At 33.5% G+C, this 18,127-nt stretch overlaps 1 protein-coding gene across 3 annotated transcripts in view; it reads left to right on the top strand.

Moving 5' to 3' along the window:
- ROBO1 (roundabout guidance receptor 1) overlaps nucleotides 1–18,127 on the top strand; it is a 449,796-nt gene that overhangs the window by 327,176 nt on the left and 104,493 nt on the right. For all 3 annotated transcript variants that reach the window (XM_027874166.1, XM_027874168.1, XM_027874167.1), the window contains exon 7: nucleotides 16,202–16,210. In XM_027874166.1, coding sequence (XP_027729967.1) covers nucleotides 16,202–16,210 — 9 coding nt within the window. The remainder of the gene's footprint in view (nucleotides 1–16,201; nucleotides 16,211–18,127) is intronic.

Here is an 18,127-nt window from a genome sequence, read left to right on the forward strand (position 1 = left end):
TGGAGTGCCTATCTACATGATGAAATAGTACATCATCTGAAGCAATTGATGTTTTATACTTAATAGAGAAGAGAAATATACAGAAAAAAAGTCATGTACATGGGTTATAATAATTTCATGTAGAAATTTAACAGATATAGATAAATTACCATAGTGAGCAGAATAGAAGAGACTAAAATTCACCTTAGCAAACACTTGATATATTTGCCAAATGATTGAGATTGTAACTAAAGGCAACACTAATTTAGCATATAAACTCATTTGAAAGATCTTATGGAGAAGGATGGCAGAAGATTTTGCAAAATATCACTTCATAAAACAGAAGTAGTGGAGGGAAAAACTAGTTTTAAAAAGGAATGCAAAATGAATGCAAAAGCTTTTTCATTGTCAAAGGCACCACTCCATTAATATCACTACACTCCTTTAATATTACAACCTGAGTTATATTTATAGAGAAAGATAGAAAGGGCAATAAAGTGAACAAAGGTGGGAAAGGTTACTGGATTAGACAAAGCAGAGCTCTGTTGGAGGTGAAACAATTGAGAAATGTATGAAAGACCTGGAAAAAAACATATCGAGCATTCTTAATCCCCCCAGCCAGAAAAAGGCAAAAAATAAAACATCAATAACTACAAATCTATATATCTACTTTTGAATTACTACAAAAAAAATTTGTGAGAAACATCTACATGTGTATAGAGAACATAATGAATGAGGGTTTAATAGGAAACAATTAGGCTTCTCCAAATGTTATTCCAAAGTAGATCATATATTTACGCAATTTTAAGCTGAAAAATGAAGAGAAAATATATTCCTGCTGTACTTATTACTGTTGGTTGATTACAAAACAAAATATTTTTGATTTGGTAAAGCAAAACCTCACATGAAGGCTCTTTTCCAATGAGTTTTCTCCAATTCATGTATCAAATTCATTTGAGATGCCTTGAAAGATATAAAGAAATAGTACATTTTTCGGTGACTCTTTGATCAGGTAGATAAGGTATAAAATACATACATACCCAAGGTTGGACCAACCAATATCTTGGAGCTTTTATTCCAATTCTTTAAAATTCTTTATTTGTATTATAGCCTGCTCATACCCACTTTGTGGCTGCTTCTACATTGCTTTCTTTTCCTTTTCTTCTACACATTTTTAAAAATGCTTCAATGACTCTCTTTTCTTACTCCCCCCCATTTTTGTAACTCTATAGTTAGCTCCTATTTCCCTCTCCTGTTCTTCTGTACCCCCATCCCCCATCACAAGAAGATAAAGCCCTTTTATGAAACATGCATACTTGTCAGAGAAGTATGCCTTAATGTTAGCAACCCCTTAAATCAGGTTCCTTGTTAGGATGAAATGCAGCACTTGCTGTGGCACTTGGCTTCTCTGGACCAGCCCCCTCCCCCTTGTCTGCAGCTAGGTGGTGCAAGGCCTAGAGTCAGGAAAACTCATCTTTCTGTTTTTTGGGTTTTTTTTTTTTTTTAAATATGAGGCAATTAGGGTTAAGTGACTTGCCCAGAGTTACACAGTTAGTGAGTATTATGTGTCTGAGGCTGGATTCAAATGCAGGTCTTCCTGACTCCAGGACTGGTGCTCTATCCACTGCACCACCTAGCTGCCCCAAACTCATCTTTCTGAATTCATATCTGGCCTCAGATAGTTACTAGCTGTGTGACCCTGGGCAAGTCACTTAACCCTGTTTGCCTCAGTCTTCTTATCTATAAAATGAACTGGAGGAGGAAATGGCAAACCACTTTGTTTTCTCTTCCAAGAAAATCCCAGATGGGGTCATGAAGAGTTGGTCATGACTGAAACTACTGAACAACAAAGTGTCAGGGAAGCAGGTAGCAACCAGGTCCCATAGGCATCTTTGTACTAGGCTTACCCACCTTGGCTGAGGAGGTTGGAAGATGAATCAAAGAAGCCTGGACCAGTCATGAATTGGGGGGAAGCTTTGTCTCATTTAGGTAAAGCCTCAGTTCATATTGTGAATGGGTGGAAAGAAGTTGCATCGGGAAAACACTAGTCCTACCACCCACAGTCAAAACAAATCCTGTTTTTGATCACATTTGCAAATGTCTATCTCATTCCATACCAGTTCATCGCCTCTTTGTCAAGAGGGTAGGTCACTGATTCTTTGGCATTGTGGTTGGTTCGTCATTAGATTGGATCAGAGTTCTGAAGTCTTTCAAAGTTGTTTTTCCTTACGATAGTTTTGTTCTTCTATGAATTGTTCTCTGGATTCCCTCATTTCACATTTCATCTGGTCATACTAGTCTTTGCAGGTTTGTCTGAAACCATGACTTTTCATGATTTCTTACAGTGTAATTATATTATTTTCATTTAATATAATTTGTTCTGCTATTCTTCAATTCATGGGTACTGTTTTTGTTGCCAGTTCTTTGATAATACAAAAATATGTGTTATAAATATATTCTTACATATGACTTACTTTGATCTCTCTGGGTCCAAGGGTATGCATAGTTTAGGAACTTTTAAAAAAAAACTGGTTCCAAATTGATTTCTAGAATGTTGACCAATTCATAACTCCAACAGTAGTACATTAATGTGCCTATTTTTCTTGCAATCACTCTAGCATTGTCATTTATCTTTTCTGAATTTTTTTCCTCTATGATAAGTATAAATTAAAATAGCTCAGTTGTTTTCATTTGCATTTCGCTATTCTCAAATTAAGTCAACATTTACTTAGCACTTAGTATGTGCCAGGCATTGTGCTTAAGTACTATGGATACAAAGAAAGGCAAAAAAAATCCTTTTCTTCAAGGAGTTTACTATCTAATGTGGGAAACAGCATGCAAATAAGTAGGAACAAACAAGATATAAGCAGAATAAATTGAAGATAATCATAGAGGGAAGAGAGTAGCATTAAGGGGGTTCAGGAAAGGCTTTTTATAGAAGGTGAGACTTTAGCTGAGACTTGAAGGAAGCCAAAGAAGCTAGGGAGTAGGGATGAGGAAGAGAATTCTAGGCATGGGAGACAACCATTAAAAATTCATAAGGTTAGGAGATGATGTATCTTTGGGGAATAGCAAGGAAGCCAGGATCAAGTATGTGGAGGGGAGTAGGGTGTAAGAAGATTAGAAAGGTAAGACTGGACCAGGTAATGAAGGGATTTAAATACTAAGCAAAGAATTCTTTATTTGAACCTGGAGGTAATAGGGAAACGTTGTAGCTGATTAATTGAATTGGGGGATATGGAGGAGGTAAAGGAGGAGAATGGCATAGTCAGACCTTGGCTTTAGGAAGATCACTTTGATAGTGATTGGAAGATGACTTGGTATGGGGAGTTCTGTTGCTTGGAATTTCTTGGTTCAGGAGACTATAGCTTGAACTTCTGACATGGCTTCCTTGTTGCCTGAGGCATAAAAAGTCCAGTTTATGGGGAGCTGGTGCTCCCGGGGTTTGATGGAATTCTCATTGCCTTGTGAAACTTCTTCCTCACCTAGTGTTGCTACTGTATACAGTAAATGCAGGGGTGCAAAGGAGAGTTTCTGTGTCTACTGATGATTTTTTATGGATGAATACAATTCTTTTTGGAACATTTCTTTTCCAATCATGAGCCTAGACTATTAGACTGGCCTAAATTAGGCCACGCCCTAAACAGCTGATTTTATGAGTTAAAGCAAAAAACAAGTGGCAACAGATATATAGTACAAACCCCTCATCTAGCATGTGCTAGGAAGGTGGGCCTTGGGTTTGTAATAGGTGCTTATGTTTCTGTTTTTATAAAAAAAATTTTTCTCACTCCCTTGAGATTCTATATGTGCAATGCTAAAACAGATTCCATAGGGGAAAAAGAATGAACTTTTTATACACAGATCCTAACAAGGGGATAAAAAGCCTTATTTATTAATATAGCTGTATGTAAATGTGTTATGCACGTATATTTTATATAACAAACAACGTTGATTCATTTGCTTTCCTCGTAGTGAGGGAAGATAGCACAGTTACATAATTGTAGGGAAAACTATATTATTGTTGCATTTTTTTAAAAAAGAGAACTACAGCACCAGACATTATGGAAAGCATACTATAGTTAAATATTTGTTGGCTTTGCCACTTGGGGGTATGGTCAGTGCAAAGGCATGGAGATTGGAAATAGAAGAATAGAGAAGAGGCCAATTTAGTTAGATTACAGAGTATAGGAAGGATAATAATATGTAATTAAACTAAAAAATAGGTTGGAGGTCAGTTCTTGAAGGACTTTAAAAGCTAAACAAAGTCCTAGCAGCAACAGGGAACCATTGAGTTTATTGAATAGGTTAATGGCCTGGTCAAATCTGCACTTAAGGAAAATCACTTTGGCAGCTGAGTGGAGAATAAATTGGATTGAGGAGAGACTTGAGGCAAGGAAACCAATTAGGAAACCAGTGCAATAGTCTAGGGAAGAGGTGATTAACGCCTGAACTAAAGTGGTGTTTGTGTGAGTAGAGAGAAGGGGCCATATGTGAGAGATGTTATGGAGGTAGAAATGTCAAGATCTGACAACTGATTAGATATGTGTGGTGAGAGAGTGTGAAGAACTGAGTGTAAAGGTGATGTTATGAATCTAGAAGATGAAAAAATGTTCTTTCAACAGACATAGGGAATTTTGGTAGCAGGGTTGGTTTGGGGGGAAATGGTAATGAGTTCTGTTTTGGACATGTTGACTTCAAGACACGTAGATACCTGGGACATATGGCAAATACAAAAGAATTTCTCTATGGAGATAATAATGATTATAATAATAACATGGTTATTGTTATTATTGTTATTATTTCATTGCTAGCATGTATATAGTACTGGCAAAGTCTTCTACAAATATATCATATAATCCTCTCAACAACTTGGGAAGGTAGGTGCTACTGTTATCCTCATTTTACAGATGAGGAAACTGAAGCAAACAGAGGTTGTATCTTACCAAGGATCACACAACTACTAAATATCTGAAGGCTAAATTTGAACTCAAGTCTCGGTGTAGGTCTCTATCCACTGTGCCACCTGCTGCCTGGTTTATTATCTTGTATAGATAATCCTCAGTTTATTTTTTTAAAGCCAGAAGGGGCATTATGGAGTCTCCATTTTATTAACTAGGTTGTTTACACTTAGTTTTAAAGATTTTGATTAATTGATTCAAAAGAGATACCTATAGTTAACAAACATTTATTTAATACTGTATGCCAAGAATGTGTTAGGCCCTTGGGATACAAAAAAGGGAGCGGGGACATGTTCCCTGTCTTCAAGAATCTCATATTCTCTTTATTTAGAGACACCATTCAGATAACTATGTACATGCAAGGAATAGACAGAATGAATGAAAAGTAAATTCAGAAGGACCTTTTTTTTAAACTGTGGGATGATGCTCTGTCATGATTGGTTACATATTATTCCATTTTATTTGTTTTTATCCACTTTAAAAAGCTCTATTATCATATAGTTTATATAATTTATTTTAATTACATAGGTATTTATTGCAATCTTTATTAAAATCTTTTTGCCAAGTCTTTGGTTAGTAACACAATATTTTATCATACTGTCATTTTATGGGAAAATAGTGTTTGCTCATTGTCTATTACATAACCTTCTATAGGTACAACTTTCTGTGTTGACCTGTGATTTCAACATTTAGAGAATTCTCAGTTAGGAAACTCCCTCTATCAATGTAGATGAAATCTTTAAAAAAAATGGGTGGCTTTGTCTTAGAGAGTTAAGTGACCCTAAGTGTGTGTCAGCGATAGAACTTGAACCCCCAGGTATTCCTGACTCTAAGGCCAGCTTATACCATACCATTTTGCCTTACTATGTATGCATACTATTTATAGATGTATTGTTTGTGCATACATATAATAAACATGTCTTTTAAAATAAATCTTTTATAACCATGCATCTTTTTAAACATCATATGGTTACGTCATAGAATCATAGAATTTTAGAACTAACAGGGACGTTAGATGTCGTCAAGCCCAAGCAGCCTCCTTGAAGATAAGGAAACTGAGGCTCAGAAAGGCAAAGAGCTTAAGATTTTATACCTACTTAGTGATAGAGCTAAAATGAAAACTTTTTTTTAACTCTCAGTACAGTGTTCTTTTCATCATGTCATTTTAGGAAATGCTATACCCATCTTTCTAGATATTTTATTCTATGGTTAACATTTCATCTTTATCACCATGATACTCAGATAGGGTATACATAAGTTCAGATGTAATAATTGTTATGCTATGGTATGCTATGTTCACCTAATGGATTTTTAGAAACCATATTAATGTGATGATGAATAAGTTGTAGAATTATATTTAGTAATTAAGTTGAAATAGTAAAAATATTTTGAATAAAAATAGACTAACTCATATTTGCGAGTTAATCTTGAAATATATCTATTTTAGTATATTCCACGGAGAAAGGTGGAGAGGGAAAGTACAGTTTGTATTTTTAAAAATCTGTTAAATATACAGTATTCTAAAATTGCCTCTCTTTGCTTCCATTAATCACTCAGTTTTAAACTTTGAAATGTTGACAGTCATAATGACAGGCTTTTATGATGAGTTAAATCTTACCCCACAAAGAAATGCCACCTGGCATTAGGGGAAAAACAGTATTTTAAATTATTATATGTCATTGTTCATAGGTTTTATGCATATTATTTGCCCAGTATTGGTGGATTTTAAACACTTAGATCTCTAAATGCTTACCTGAATAAAATAGAGGAAGAGGAGATCAATGAATTGGACATGCAACTAAAAATACTAGAAAAAGAACAAATTAAAACTCCTCAATTAAGCACCAAATTAGAAATACTGAAAACCAAAGGGGAGATTAATAAAATTGAAATTAAGAAAACTGTTGAACTAATAAATAAAACTAAGAGCTGATTTTATGAAAAAAACCAGCAAAATAGATAAACCTTTGGTTAATTTAATTTAAAAAAAAAGAAAGAAGAAAACCAAATTACTAGTATCAAAAATGGAAAGGGTGAATCCACCACCAAGGAAGAAGAAATTAAAACAATAGTTAGGAACTATTTTGCCTAACTGTACACCAATAAATTTAACAATCTTAGTGAAATGAATAAATATTTACAAAAATATAAATTGCCCAGATTAACAGAAGACGAAATAAAATACTTAAATAACCCCATCTCAGGAAAAGAAATTGAACAAGCCATTGATGAACTTCCTAGGAAAAAAATCTCCAGGGCCAGATGTATTTACAAGTGAATTCTATCAAACATTTAAAGAACAATTAATTCCAATGCTATATAGATTATTTGGAAAAATAGCTGAAGAAGGAGTCTTACCAAATTCTTTTTATGATACAAATATGGTGCTGATACCTAAACTGGGAAGAGTCAAAACAGAGAAAGAAAATTGTAGACCAATTTCCGTAATGAATATAGATGCAAAGATTTTAAATAAAATATTAGCAAATAGATTACAGCAACTTATCACAAGAATAATACACTATGACCAGATAGGATTTATACCAGGAATGCAGGACTGGTTCAATATTAGGAAAACTATCAGCCATAATTGATCATATCAACACCAAAACTAACAGAAACCATGATCATCTCAATAGGTGCAGAAAAAGCTTTTGACAAAACAATTGGCTGTCCTAAAAAGAAATGTATGCATAACAGTCTTTTAAGTCTAATTTGCGTTATTAACATTTTCTCCATAACTTTCTAAAGTTTACACAATCAAAAAGTTATAAATAAACCTCAATTTGTATTATTTAACACCTGGGTTCTACCTTTAAAAAAAATCTATAAAATTCTTTTTATTCTATATCTTATCTGACTTTTAAGTGGGGAGCAGCATTTAAACTTATGGGAGGAAATAACATTGCATAGTGAAAAATAGAGAACCAGGAGTCAAGAGACCTGGGTTATAGTCTCAGTTCTACCGCTTACTCTTGGGACACTAAGGACAAGTCTGAGTGTTATTTCTCATCCCTAATGTGAGGGTCAAACTAACTAGGTTCCTTGACTGAGGATAATCTTTTTCCTTTGCATTCTGGATGTCTCTTGAACCTGGCACCATGAATTTTATTCTATGTGTTCCAAGAAGATAGTCTTTTGGCCCATTTTATAGTATGGAAAAAAAAAGAAACAAACAAGCATTTAATGAGAATGAAAGAAATTGCAGTTACTTAAAATTGCAGTTGCACACACACACACACACACACACACGCACACACTTTTTACTGACAATTGAACAATGAAAAGTGAGTTAAAATAGAAGGAATAATTTCTTGTCAAGCTTTGATTTTTTTAAAAATAGTTTTTAAGGGAAATTGTGAAGTCTCTTTAAGTAGTTGTCTTAAAAAAAAAAGATAGCCTCACCTATCAGTGATTGTTTTAGATGTCACCATCTATGTTATGTCTCATTCTCATACATACATACATATATATATGTATATATATCTCTATAATTTCTGTTAAAGATTTCACCATTAAGGCAATCTGCCTTATTATATATTATATTATTATATTATATATAATATTATTATATATCTATAATCAAAAACACATAAGCACATTGCTTTTATTTGTGAAAATGATTCCTATATTCCAACAGACTTAATCTAAAAGAATGGCTGGGAGGGGGGTAGAGAAGAGCAATGATTATATTTTTGTAAGAATATATGCTTGTTGAGGGCCAGGACTATTTTTGCCTTTGTATCCCTAGCATTTAGGAGAGTGCTTGGCACGTAACAGTGCTTGTTAAATGCTTGTTGATGCATTGAAAATGTTCTCATTCCCCCTGAAGTTCAAACACTGAAAAGTGTTAGTAAGAGTATGTTGAATGGAAACTTCTGGGAGCAAAGATGTTGGATATTCATCTCCAAACAATTATAAAATAGTGCCCTGAAATAAATTTTAAAACAGATGAACCAGCAAAAAGACAGGTTGAAATACTCTTCCAGCCCAAGAAAGTTGGAAGGTCAGCAGGAAAGGTCTGTCTCACTTGGGTAAAAGCAGAGTCAGTCCAGTACAGGAAACATCCTGGCAAGCCAGCAGCAGGCCCTGCCTCAGCAAGACAACAGGAAGCTCCAGTGAGGTGTCAGGCAAGCAGGCAAATGCCAACAGTGGGACCCCACATGAGCCTTAGCACAGCACCGGGCAAACAGACAGATGCCAGCACCAGGACCCCCCATATGCCTCAGCACAACCCCAGTGAACAAATAGATGCCAGTGCTGGGACCCCCCACATGCCTCAGGGCAGCACTAGGTAAGCTGCCAGATTTCTTTGACCTCCAGCAGTGCCAGCCACCCCCCACCGCACTCTGTCAGTGCAGCCAGGAACAGGCATGGCGGGGCCTACATCCCTTGGCACAAGAAGCCTGAGACAGTGCCCCTTCCACTCTAAGATGAGCAAAAAAACCAAACAAACAAAAAGAATATGACCATAGAAAGTTATAGTGACAGGGAAGATCAAGACACAAACTCAGAAAAGGACAACAGTGTCTAAACACCCCAAAGAAAAATGGAAATTGGACTCAAGCCCAGAAAGAACTCATGGAAGAGCTCAAAAAGGAGCTTAAAAATCAAATAAGAGAAGTAGAAGAGAAATTGGGGAAAGAAATGAGAGTGATGCAAGAGAATTGTGAAAAAAAGAGTCAGCAGTTTGGAAAAGGAAAACAACTCCATAATTGGCCAAATGGAAAAGGAAGTACAAAAATCCACTGAAGAAAATAACTCTTTAAAAAGTACAATTGGTCAAATGGAAAAGGAAGTACAAAAATCCTCTGAAGAAAACAACTCCTTAAAAAGTAGAATTGGGCAAGTGGAAGCAAATGACTCTATGAGACATCAAAAATCAGTCAAACAAAATCAATCCTCTTTGAAAATACAACTGACCTGGAAAATAGGTCCAGGAGAGATAATTTAAGAACTACGAAACTACCTGAAAGCCATAATAAAAAAAAAAAAAGTCTGGACAGCATTTTTCAAGAAGTTACCAAGGAGAACTGTCCTAGAACCAGAGGATAAAACAGACATTGAAAGAATTTACTGATCACTTCCAGAAAGAGATCCCAAAAGGAAAACTGCCAGGAACATTATAGCCAAATTCAGGAACCCCCCAGTCAAAAAATAATATTATTGTAAGCAACCGGAAAGAAACAATAAAATATCAGGGAGCCAATCAGGATTACAGAGGACTTAGAAATTAAAACATTAAAGGATGGGAGGTCATGAAACATGATATTATGGAAGGCAAAGGAGCACCTACTCAGCAAAATTGAGCATAATTTTTCAAGGGAAAAAATTGCCATTCAATGAAATAGAAAGCTTTCAAGCTTTCATAAGAAGACCAGAGCTGAACAAAAAAACAACAACAACAACAAACATTTGATTTTCAATATCAAGACCCAAGAGAATCATAAAAAGGTAAAAAGGAAAGAGAAAACACAAGGGATTCAATAGGGCTAAATGGTTTACATCCCTCTGTGGGAAGATGATACTTTTAAAACTGTATCACTTTAAAAGTTCAGTTAAAAGAAGTATATAGAAGGTATGGGCATAAGGTGAATTTGAGGGGATGACATAAAAATTTAAGGGGTAAGAAAGAGGATTACAGTGGGAGCAGAAGGAAGGGACAGATAGAATGGGGTAAATTGTCTCACATGAAGAGGTATGAAAGACCTGTTACAGTGAAGGAGAAGATAGGAGGGTGGGTGGTGGGCAAAGCTTGAACCTTTCTCTCATCAGAATTGGCTCAAAGAGGGAATAACACACACTCATTTGGATACAGAAACCTGTCTTACCCTAATCAAGGTAAAAAGGGGTTGGGATTAGAGAAAGGAGGAGGGGAGTGATAAAAGGTAGGGCAAACTAGGGCAAGTGGTGATCAGAAGTAAAACATTTGTGAAGAAGAACTGGGTAAAAGGGAGAGAGGGATTAAAAAAAGGAAAAATAGGATGGAGTGATCATAACTGTGAATGTAAATGAGATGAAGTTCATAAAATGGAAACAGAAGGCAGACCAGATCAAAAACCAGAATCTTAGAATATGTTGTTTACAAGAAACACACTTGAAACAGAGAGACACATACAGAGTAAAGGTAAGAGTCTAGAGCAAAATCTATTATGCTTTAGCTGAAGTAAAAAACAAAACAAAACAAAACAAAAACAACCAGGGGTAGCAATCATGATCTCAGGCAAAGCAAAAGGAAGAAAAAATAGATCTAATTAAAAGAGATAAGGAAGGAAACCACATCTTGCTAAAAAGTACCATAAACAGTGAAGTAATATGAATATTAAACATACCAAGTGGTATAGCATCCAAATTCTTAAAGGAGAATTAAAAGGAGATTTAAAGTAATATGAATACTAAACAAGAATTCTTAAAGGAGAAGTTAAGTGAGTTGAAAGAAGAAATATCCTCTCTCAGAACTTGATAAATCCAACCAAGATATAAACAAAAAAGAAATTAGGGAGGGGAATAGAATTTTAGAAAAGGTAGATATGACAGAGTCTTAGAGAAAATTGAATGGGAATAGAAAAGAAGATATTTTTTTTCTCAGCAGTGTATGGCACCTACGCAAAAAATTGACCATGTATTAAAGCATAAAAAACCTCAAACTCAATGTAGAAAGGCAGAAATATTAAATGTATTATTTTCTGATCATAGTACAATAAAAATTACATTCAAAAAAGGGCAGTGGAAAGATAGATTAACAATGAATTGGAAACAAAATAATCTTAATGAATGAGTCAAAGAACAAAGCATAAAAACAATCAGTAATTTCATTAAAGAGATTGACAATGAGACAACATATCAAAATTTATGAGATGCAGCCAAAGTAGTAGTTAAGAGAAAATTTATTTCTCCAAATTCTTACGTCAATAAAATAAGAGAAAGAGCAGATCAATGAATTGAGCATGCAACTAAAAAAAAAAAACACTAGAAAAAGAACAAATTAAAAATTCCCAATTGAGCACCAGATTGGAAATCCTAAAAGGCAAAGGTGAGATTAATAAAATTAAAAGCAAGAAAACTGTTGAGTAAATAAATAAAAGTAGAAGGTGGTTTTATGAAAAAAATCCTAAGTTAGATAAACCATTGGTCAGTTTGATTTTAAAAAAAAGAAGAAAACCAAATATTCAGTATCAGAAATGAAAGTGGTGAATTTACCAACAATAAAGGGGAAATTGAAGCAATGATTAGGCACTATTTTGCCCACCTGTAGCCAACAAATTTGACAATCTTAGTGAAATGGATACATATTTACAAAAATATCAATTGCCCAGATTAAAAGAAGAGGAAATAGGATACCTTAATAACCCCATCTTTGAAAAAGAAATTGAACAAACCATCAATGAACTCCCTAAGAAAAAATCCCCAGGGCCATATGGGTTCACAAGTGAATTCTACCAAACATTTAAAGAACAATTCATTCTACTACTATGGAAACTGTTTGGAAAAATAGGTGAATAAGGAGCCCTAGCAAATTCCTTTTATGAGACAAATATAGTGCTAATGCCTAAACCAGGAAGAGCTAAAACAGATAAATTAAGCTATAAATAAATTTCCCTAATAAATATTGATTCAAAAAATTATAAATAAAATGCTAGCATGGAGACTACAGCAGTATATCATGAGGATCATACACTATGAGCAGGTGGGATTTATACCAGCAATGCAGGGCTGGTTCAATATTAGGAAACCTGTCAGTATAATTAACCATATCAATATCAAAACCAAACAGAAATAATATGATTATTTCAATTGATGCAGAAAAACCTTTGCCAAAATACTAAAAATATTTAAAAAATGCTAGAGAACATAGGAATAAAGGGAGCTTTGCTTAAAATGATAAGTAGTAGCTATCTAAAACCATCAGCTAACATTATCTATAATGAGAATAAGCTAGAAGCCTTCCCAGTGAGATCAGAGGTAAAGCAAGGATACCCAGTATCACCAGTATTCAATATTGTTCTAAAAATGTTAGTTATAATAATAAGAGAGGAAAAAAAATCAAAGAGATTAGAATAGGCAGTGAGGAAACAAAACCATTGCTCTTTGCAGATGATATGATGGTATACTTAGAGAGCCCTAGAGAATCAACTAAAAAATTACTTGAAATAATTAACAACTTTAGCAAAGTTGCAGGATATAAAATAAACCCACATAAATCATCCACACTTCTATACATTACCAGTAAGGTCCAGCAGCAAGAGATAGAAAGAAATTCCATTTAAAATAACTGTAGACAATCTAAAATATTTAGGAGTCTACCTGCCAAGACAAGCCCAGGAACTATATGAACACAGTTACAAAACACTTTTCACACAAATATAATCAGATCTAAACAAATGGAAAAATATCAATTGCTCATGGGTAGGCCAAGCCAATATAATAAAAATGACAATTCTGCCTAAATTAATTTGTTTAATCAGTGCCATACCAATCAAACTATCAAAAAAGTATTTTATGGGTAGAAAAATAACAATAAAATGCATCTGCAACAGCAATAAGTCAAGAATATCAAGGGAATTAATGAAAAAAAATGCAAAGAAAAGTGGCCTAGAAGTACCAGTCAAAGTATATTATGAGATGGTGATCTTCCAAAACATCTGGTGCTGTCTAAGAAATTGAGTGGTAGATCAGTGGAATATATTAGGTACACGAGACCCAGTAGTAAATGACCATAGTTAACCCATAGCTTGATAAATCCAAAGACAGTCTCTGAGATAAGAACTCACTATTTGACAAAAACTGCTGGGAATCTGGAAAACAATATGGCAGAAATTAGATATAGATAGACATCTTACACCATATACCAAGATAAGGTCAAAATGGGTACATGATATAAATGTAAAGAATGATACCATAAACAAATTAGGAGAGCACGGAATAGTTTACTTGTCAAATCTATGGAGAAGAGAAGAATCCATGACCAAACAAGAGATCAAGAACATTACAAAATGAAAAATCAGTAATTTTGTTTATATTCAATTAGAAACTTTTTGCACAAACAAAACCAATGTATCAAAGATTAGAAGGAAATCAGAAAGCTGGGAAACAGCTTTTATAGCAAATATCTCTGATAACCTCATTTCTCAAATATATAGAGAACAGAGTTGAATTTATAAGAATATAAACCATTCCACAATTGCTAAATGATCAGAGGAAATAAACCAGCAGTTTTTAGGTGAAGAAGTCAAAGCTATCTAGACTAATATGAAGAAATGTTCTAAATCATTTTTGATTAGAGAAATACAGATTAAAACAGCTCTGAGATACAACCTCATACCTATCAGATTGGCCAATGTTCCGGAAAAGGAAAATGATAAATGTTGGAGAGGATGTAGGAAAATTGGGACAATAATGCGCTGTTGGTGGAGCTCTGAACTGATCCAATGTTCTGGAGAGAAATTTAGAACTATGAATATTGGGCTACCAAACTGTTCATACCCTTTGATTCAACAATATCACTACATTATTTCATTATCAACTATGAATCACTTAGCTCTTCTCAACCATACAGTGATCCAAGACAGTTGCAAAGGACTCATGATGGAAAATGCTATCCATATCCTGAAAAAAGAACTGATAGACTCTGAACACAGATTGAGGCTTACTATTTTCATTTTCTTTTTTTTTTCCTTTTGGTCTGTTTCTTTTATAACATGACTAATATGGAAATATGTTTTACCAGATTGTACATATACCAAATATATATGGATCAATATCAAATTGCTTACTGTTTTAGGAAGAGGTGGGGGGAGAGAGGGAGAAAAATTTGGAAATTGAAATTTTAAAAAAATGAATGCTAAAATTTTTCTTTACATATAATTAGAAAGATAACATTAAAAATAAAAAGTGTATATTGGATGATTCAGAGTTCTGTGACGTATATAAAATTTCATAAGTTATGTGTCTGGGAGGAGCTTAAATCTTGTCTCTTCTGAGTCTATATAAGCTTTCAGTTTATCCCTTCTAGACCAATTCATGTACATCCCTTTTTAAAATTGTATTAAAAAAAGTTACAAGGAAGGAAATTCCTTAACTTCTTTCAGCAGAGCAATCTAATTTTTACTTCTGAAGTCAGTCTTCCTTATGTGTAAACTGAATTTTCCTTGCTTTCATTTTAAAATTTGAGGTCTCATCTTGTTAGAATAAATACTTGATTGATTTTCAAAATTTAATTACAGACTTACTCTATAGACTAATAAATATTTCTTTGCGCTGTACCTCAGTGAGTAAAAAAGTGTAGTTACACATTCTTCCATAAATTGAGGTGATATAAATATATCTTTTCAACTTTATTTCTAAGCTGCCTGGAAATTATTAAATGTTTTGTAACATCATGTAAAAATGATATTGGTCTTCAGTGTGTCTATATATTTTGAACACCATGGACATATTTCTTAAGGCTCCTGGATTTTAAATGACTGGAACTTAATATTGTTATTGATCTGAGAGAGATGTAATTTTGGTGTCTACTAGCTATTTTTTAAATTGTACTAATACTTGATGGTAGTGTTTTTGATATGAAGAGGTAAAACAATATTATCCCTTTCAAGTTTTTTACCTGTAGCTCCCACTCTTTCCATGTTCAAATCCCCAGTGCTTTAACATACCCACACAGGTAATGTCATTATTTATGCTCAACAACTTAAAAGTTCTGAAGTTTTCTTTGTGTTTTCATGGTTAATCACTTTTTACTTTTTTTCTCACAAATTCTGCATGAATCATCATTTAGCACACTATTTAATAGCAAGTAATTTATAACATACATTTTTAAAAACTGAATTTAATGATCCAGTTATGAGGTTTAAAAATGTTAGCCATGATTCAAAAGCATGCAATACTTCTTCTAAAGCAGTAATATTTTATACCATTAAATATGTACATACATGCCCTAGAAACTTCTCATCTAAGATTATAGAATAATGTGAAGTTATTGAATAAGATTTTATTTTTGATGTGTCATCCATTTTCACTATGTCATTTGTCATCAATAGAGATTATAAGTTTCATTTTTATTTTTTCTTAAATTATTTATTAACCTCAAAATGTTAATCAGTGTTTCATTCATGGAATAGCATGATTCATTTATCTAAGTATGTATGTGTTTGTTTTTAATTTGAAATCAGAAGCATAATTAAATAGAATTCTATTATCTTCTTTTGTTTCATTTTGTCATTATATTTTTTACTTTTATTTATTCCATTTTTTCTTTTTTGTTTTAGTTGAGTCTGGTAAGTTGAAATTTTATTGGCCATCTTCTAATCACCGTCTCACTGTGACTGGAACTTCTCTTCCCCTTTCCATCCATACCCTTCCATGTCCTTCAACCAATCAACTTCCATGTTTCACTTGTCCTTGGCAACAAAGACAGACTGCACAGAATAAATTCTCCTTGAAGTATGGGTAACTGTGACAGAGAGTAAAGGTAATGGGGTTGCTAACTTTTTGTCTTATTCAAATGATATATAATCTTAATTTTTCCATTGTTTAAAAATACATTTGCTGCTTGATTCTTAATTAATCTAATAAGGGCTTTTTCACATTGTATATTTTCTAGTTACTATCAGAAAGAAACATTTGTAATAAAATATGTTTTCAGCTTGCATCTTGTTAGAATGAAAAGTAGGTTACCACTTGGACAGTCTATATTAAAAAAATAATAAACTGTTCACATCTCTGTATTCTTATCTGTGATTAGTGGTAATCTAAATTGAAATAAAGGGTATTTTATTTGTATTTATGTCCATTTCTCTAGATGAAATTAATTTCCATTTATGCAAGAAGCAGAAACATGTTGTATCTATATGTTTGATTTGTGTCTACTTTTTTCCCACATATGAAACCAGTTCTGTAGTTTATAAGTTTGCACATAAGATGTCAGCTGAATACTTTTTTGGTAGTTACATTCACTCTTTAAGAGCTCAGAAATGACCACTAATTATATTTCTACATTTGCATGCTACATGTCAGCCCAGAAAGTAACTTTGTCCTTTGAAGTATCTAGCTCATTATTATTCTGATCAGGTCAAAAAATCACATATAGTTTAAATCTTATATAACTTTGTTTTAAAACTTTTCTTAGTTGTCAAATGAGGTTCTGTGATCACACCCATGTCCAGAAATACAGAGAATCAGAAAGAATATTCATTTAATCTATTATACTTTTTTAGAGAATAAGGAATTATAAACATGAAACATGCTTCTTAAAGAGGTTTGTTTTCTTTTTTAATTACCATTTTTTTCCTGAGGCCAGCCTGATAGCTACTACAATATTATCATTGCATCTAGAATATATTTTTAAAATGTTGTAGTCATTTCCAGGCAAGTATTCTGTCAAAATGGATTGCTGTAGGATAAAAGTAATTTGTGCAAAACCTCTTATTTCTGCACAAATAACACATTGAGATTTGGGGAAAACTGACTTTTAAAAACAAATAGGAATTTGGCCTGTTAATGTTTCTAAGTATGTTTCTAAGGTTTTGGAAAGAAGAGGACCATAATAACTCTTTATGACTAAATAACATGGATATATCGATTCTATTCTGCCTCAGTCCTCAGATTAAAAAAATATATATTTTTTGCAATCAATAAGGTTTCCTACATTAAAATAATACTTCATTGAACCTCTGATTTAATTCATGAGGCTTTTGAAAATTTCCTTCAACAGTATTACTCAACCATTTATATACCTCATCTTTTGTGATTGTTGTCCTAATCCCCTTGTCAGTTCTTCGTTAAGTATATACTTCATGATCTGGGGAACTTTCTATAGGTTTTTGTAAGATATTTCATCAATAGCAGTACATTGAACTACTCTAAGCCTCTAAGACTTAAATAGTACATCACAGATGTGTTATGATGTCTGTTGGTAAAGGAAGTTTTACTATCACTGAAATAACATTTTTTGACATATTGATCAGTGAAGCACTTAGATTAAACATCCATTGTCCCCTCTTTCCCAGAATAGCACCAATCCACTACAAATTATGTCTACTTTTTTCCACATATGGAGCCAGTCTTCTATTACATAAGTTTCTTCCTCATCTGCCAGCTCAGTACTTTTTGGAACTTACACTAACTCTTTAAGGCTCCAGGTGTACCATTCAGCAAATTATTGCATCTGCATGCTAAATGGCACCCCAGAAAAT

This window comes from Vombatus ursinus, unplaced genomic scaffold, assembly GCF_900497805.2.
Source record: "Vombatus ursinus unplaced genomic scaffold, bare-nosed wombat genome assembly UNPS02014805.1, whole genome shotgun sequence".
NCBI lineage: Eukaryota > Metazoa > Chordata > Mammalia > Diprotodontia > Vombatidae > Vombatus > Vombatus ursinus.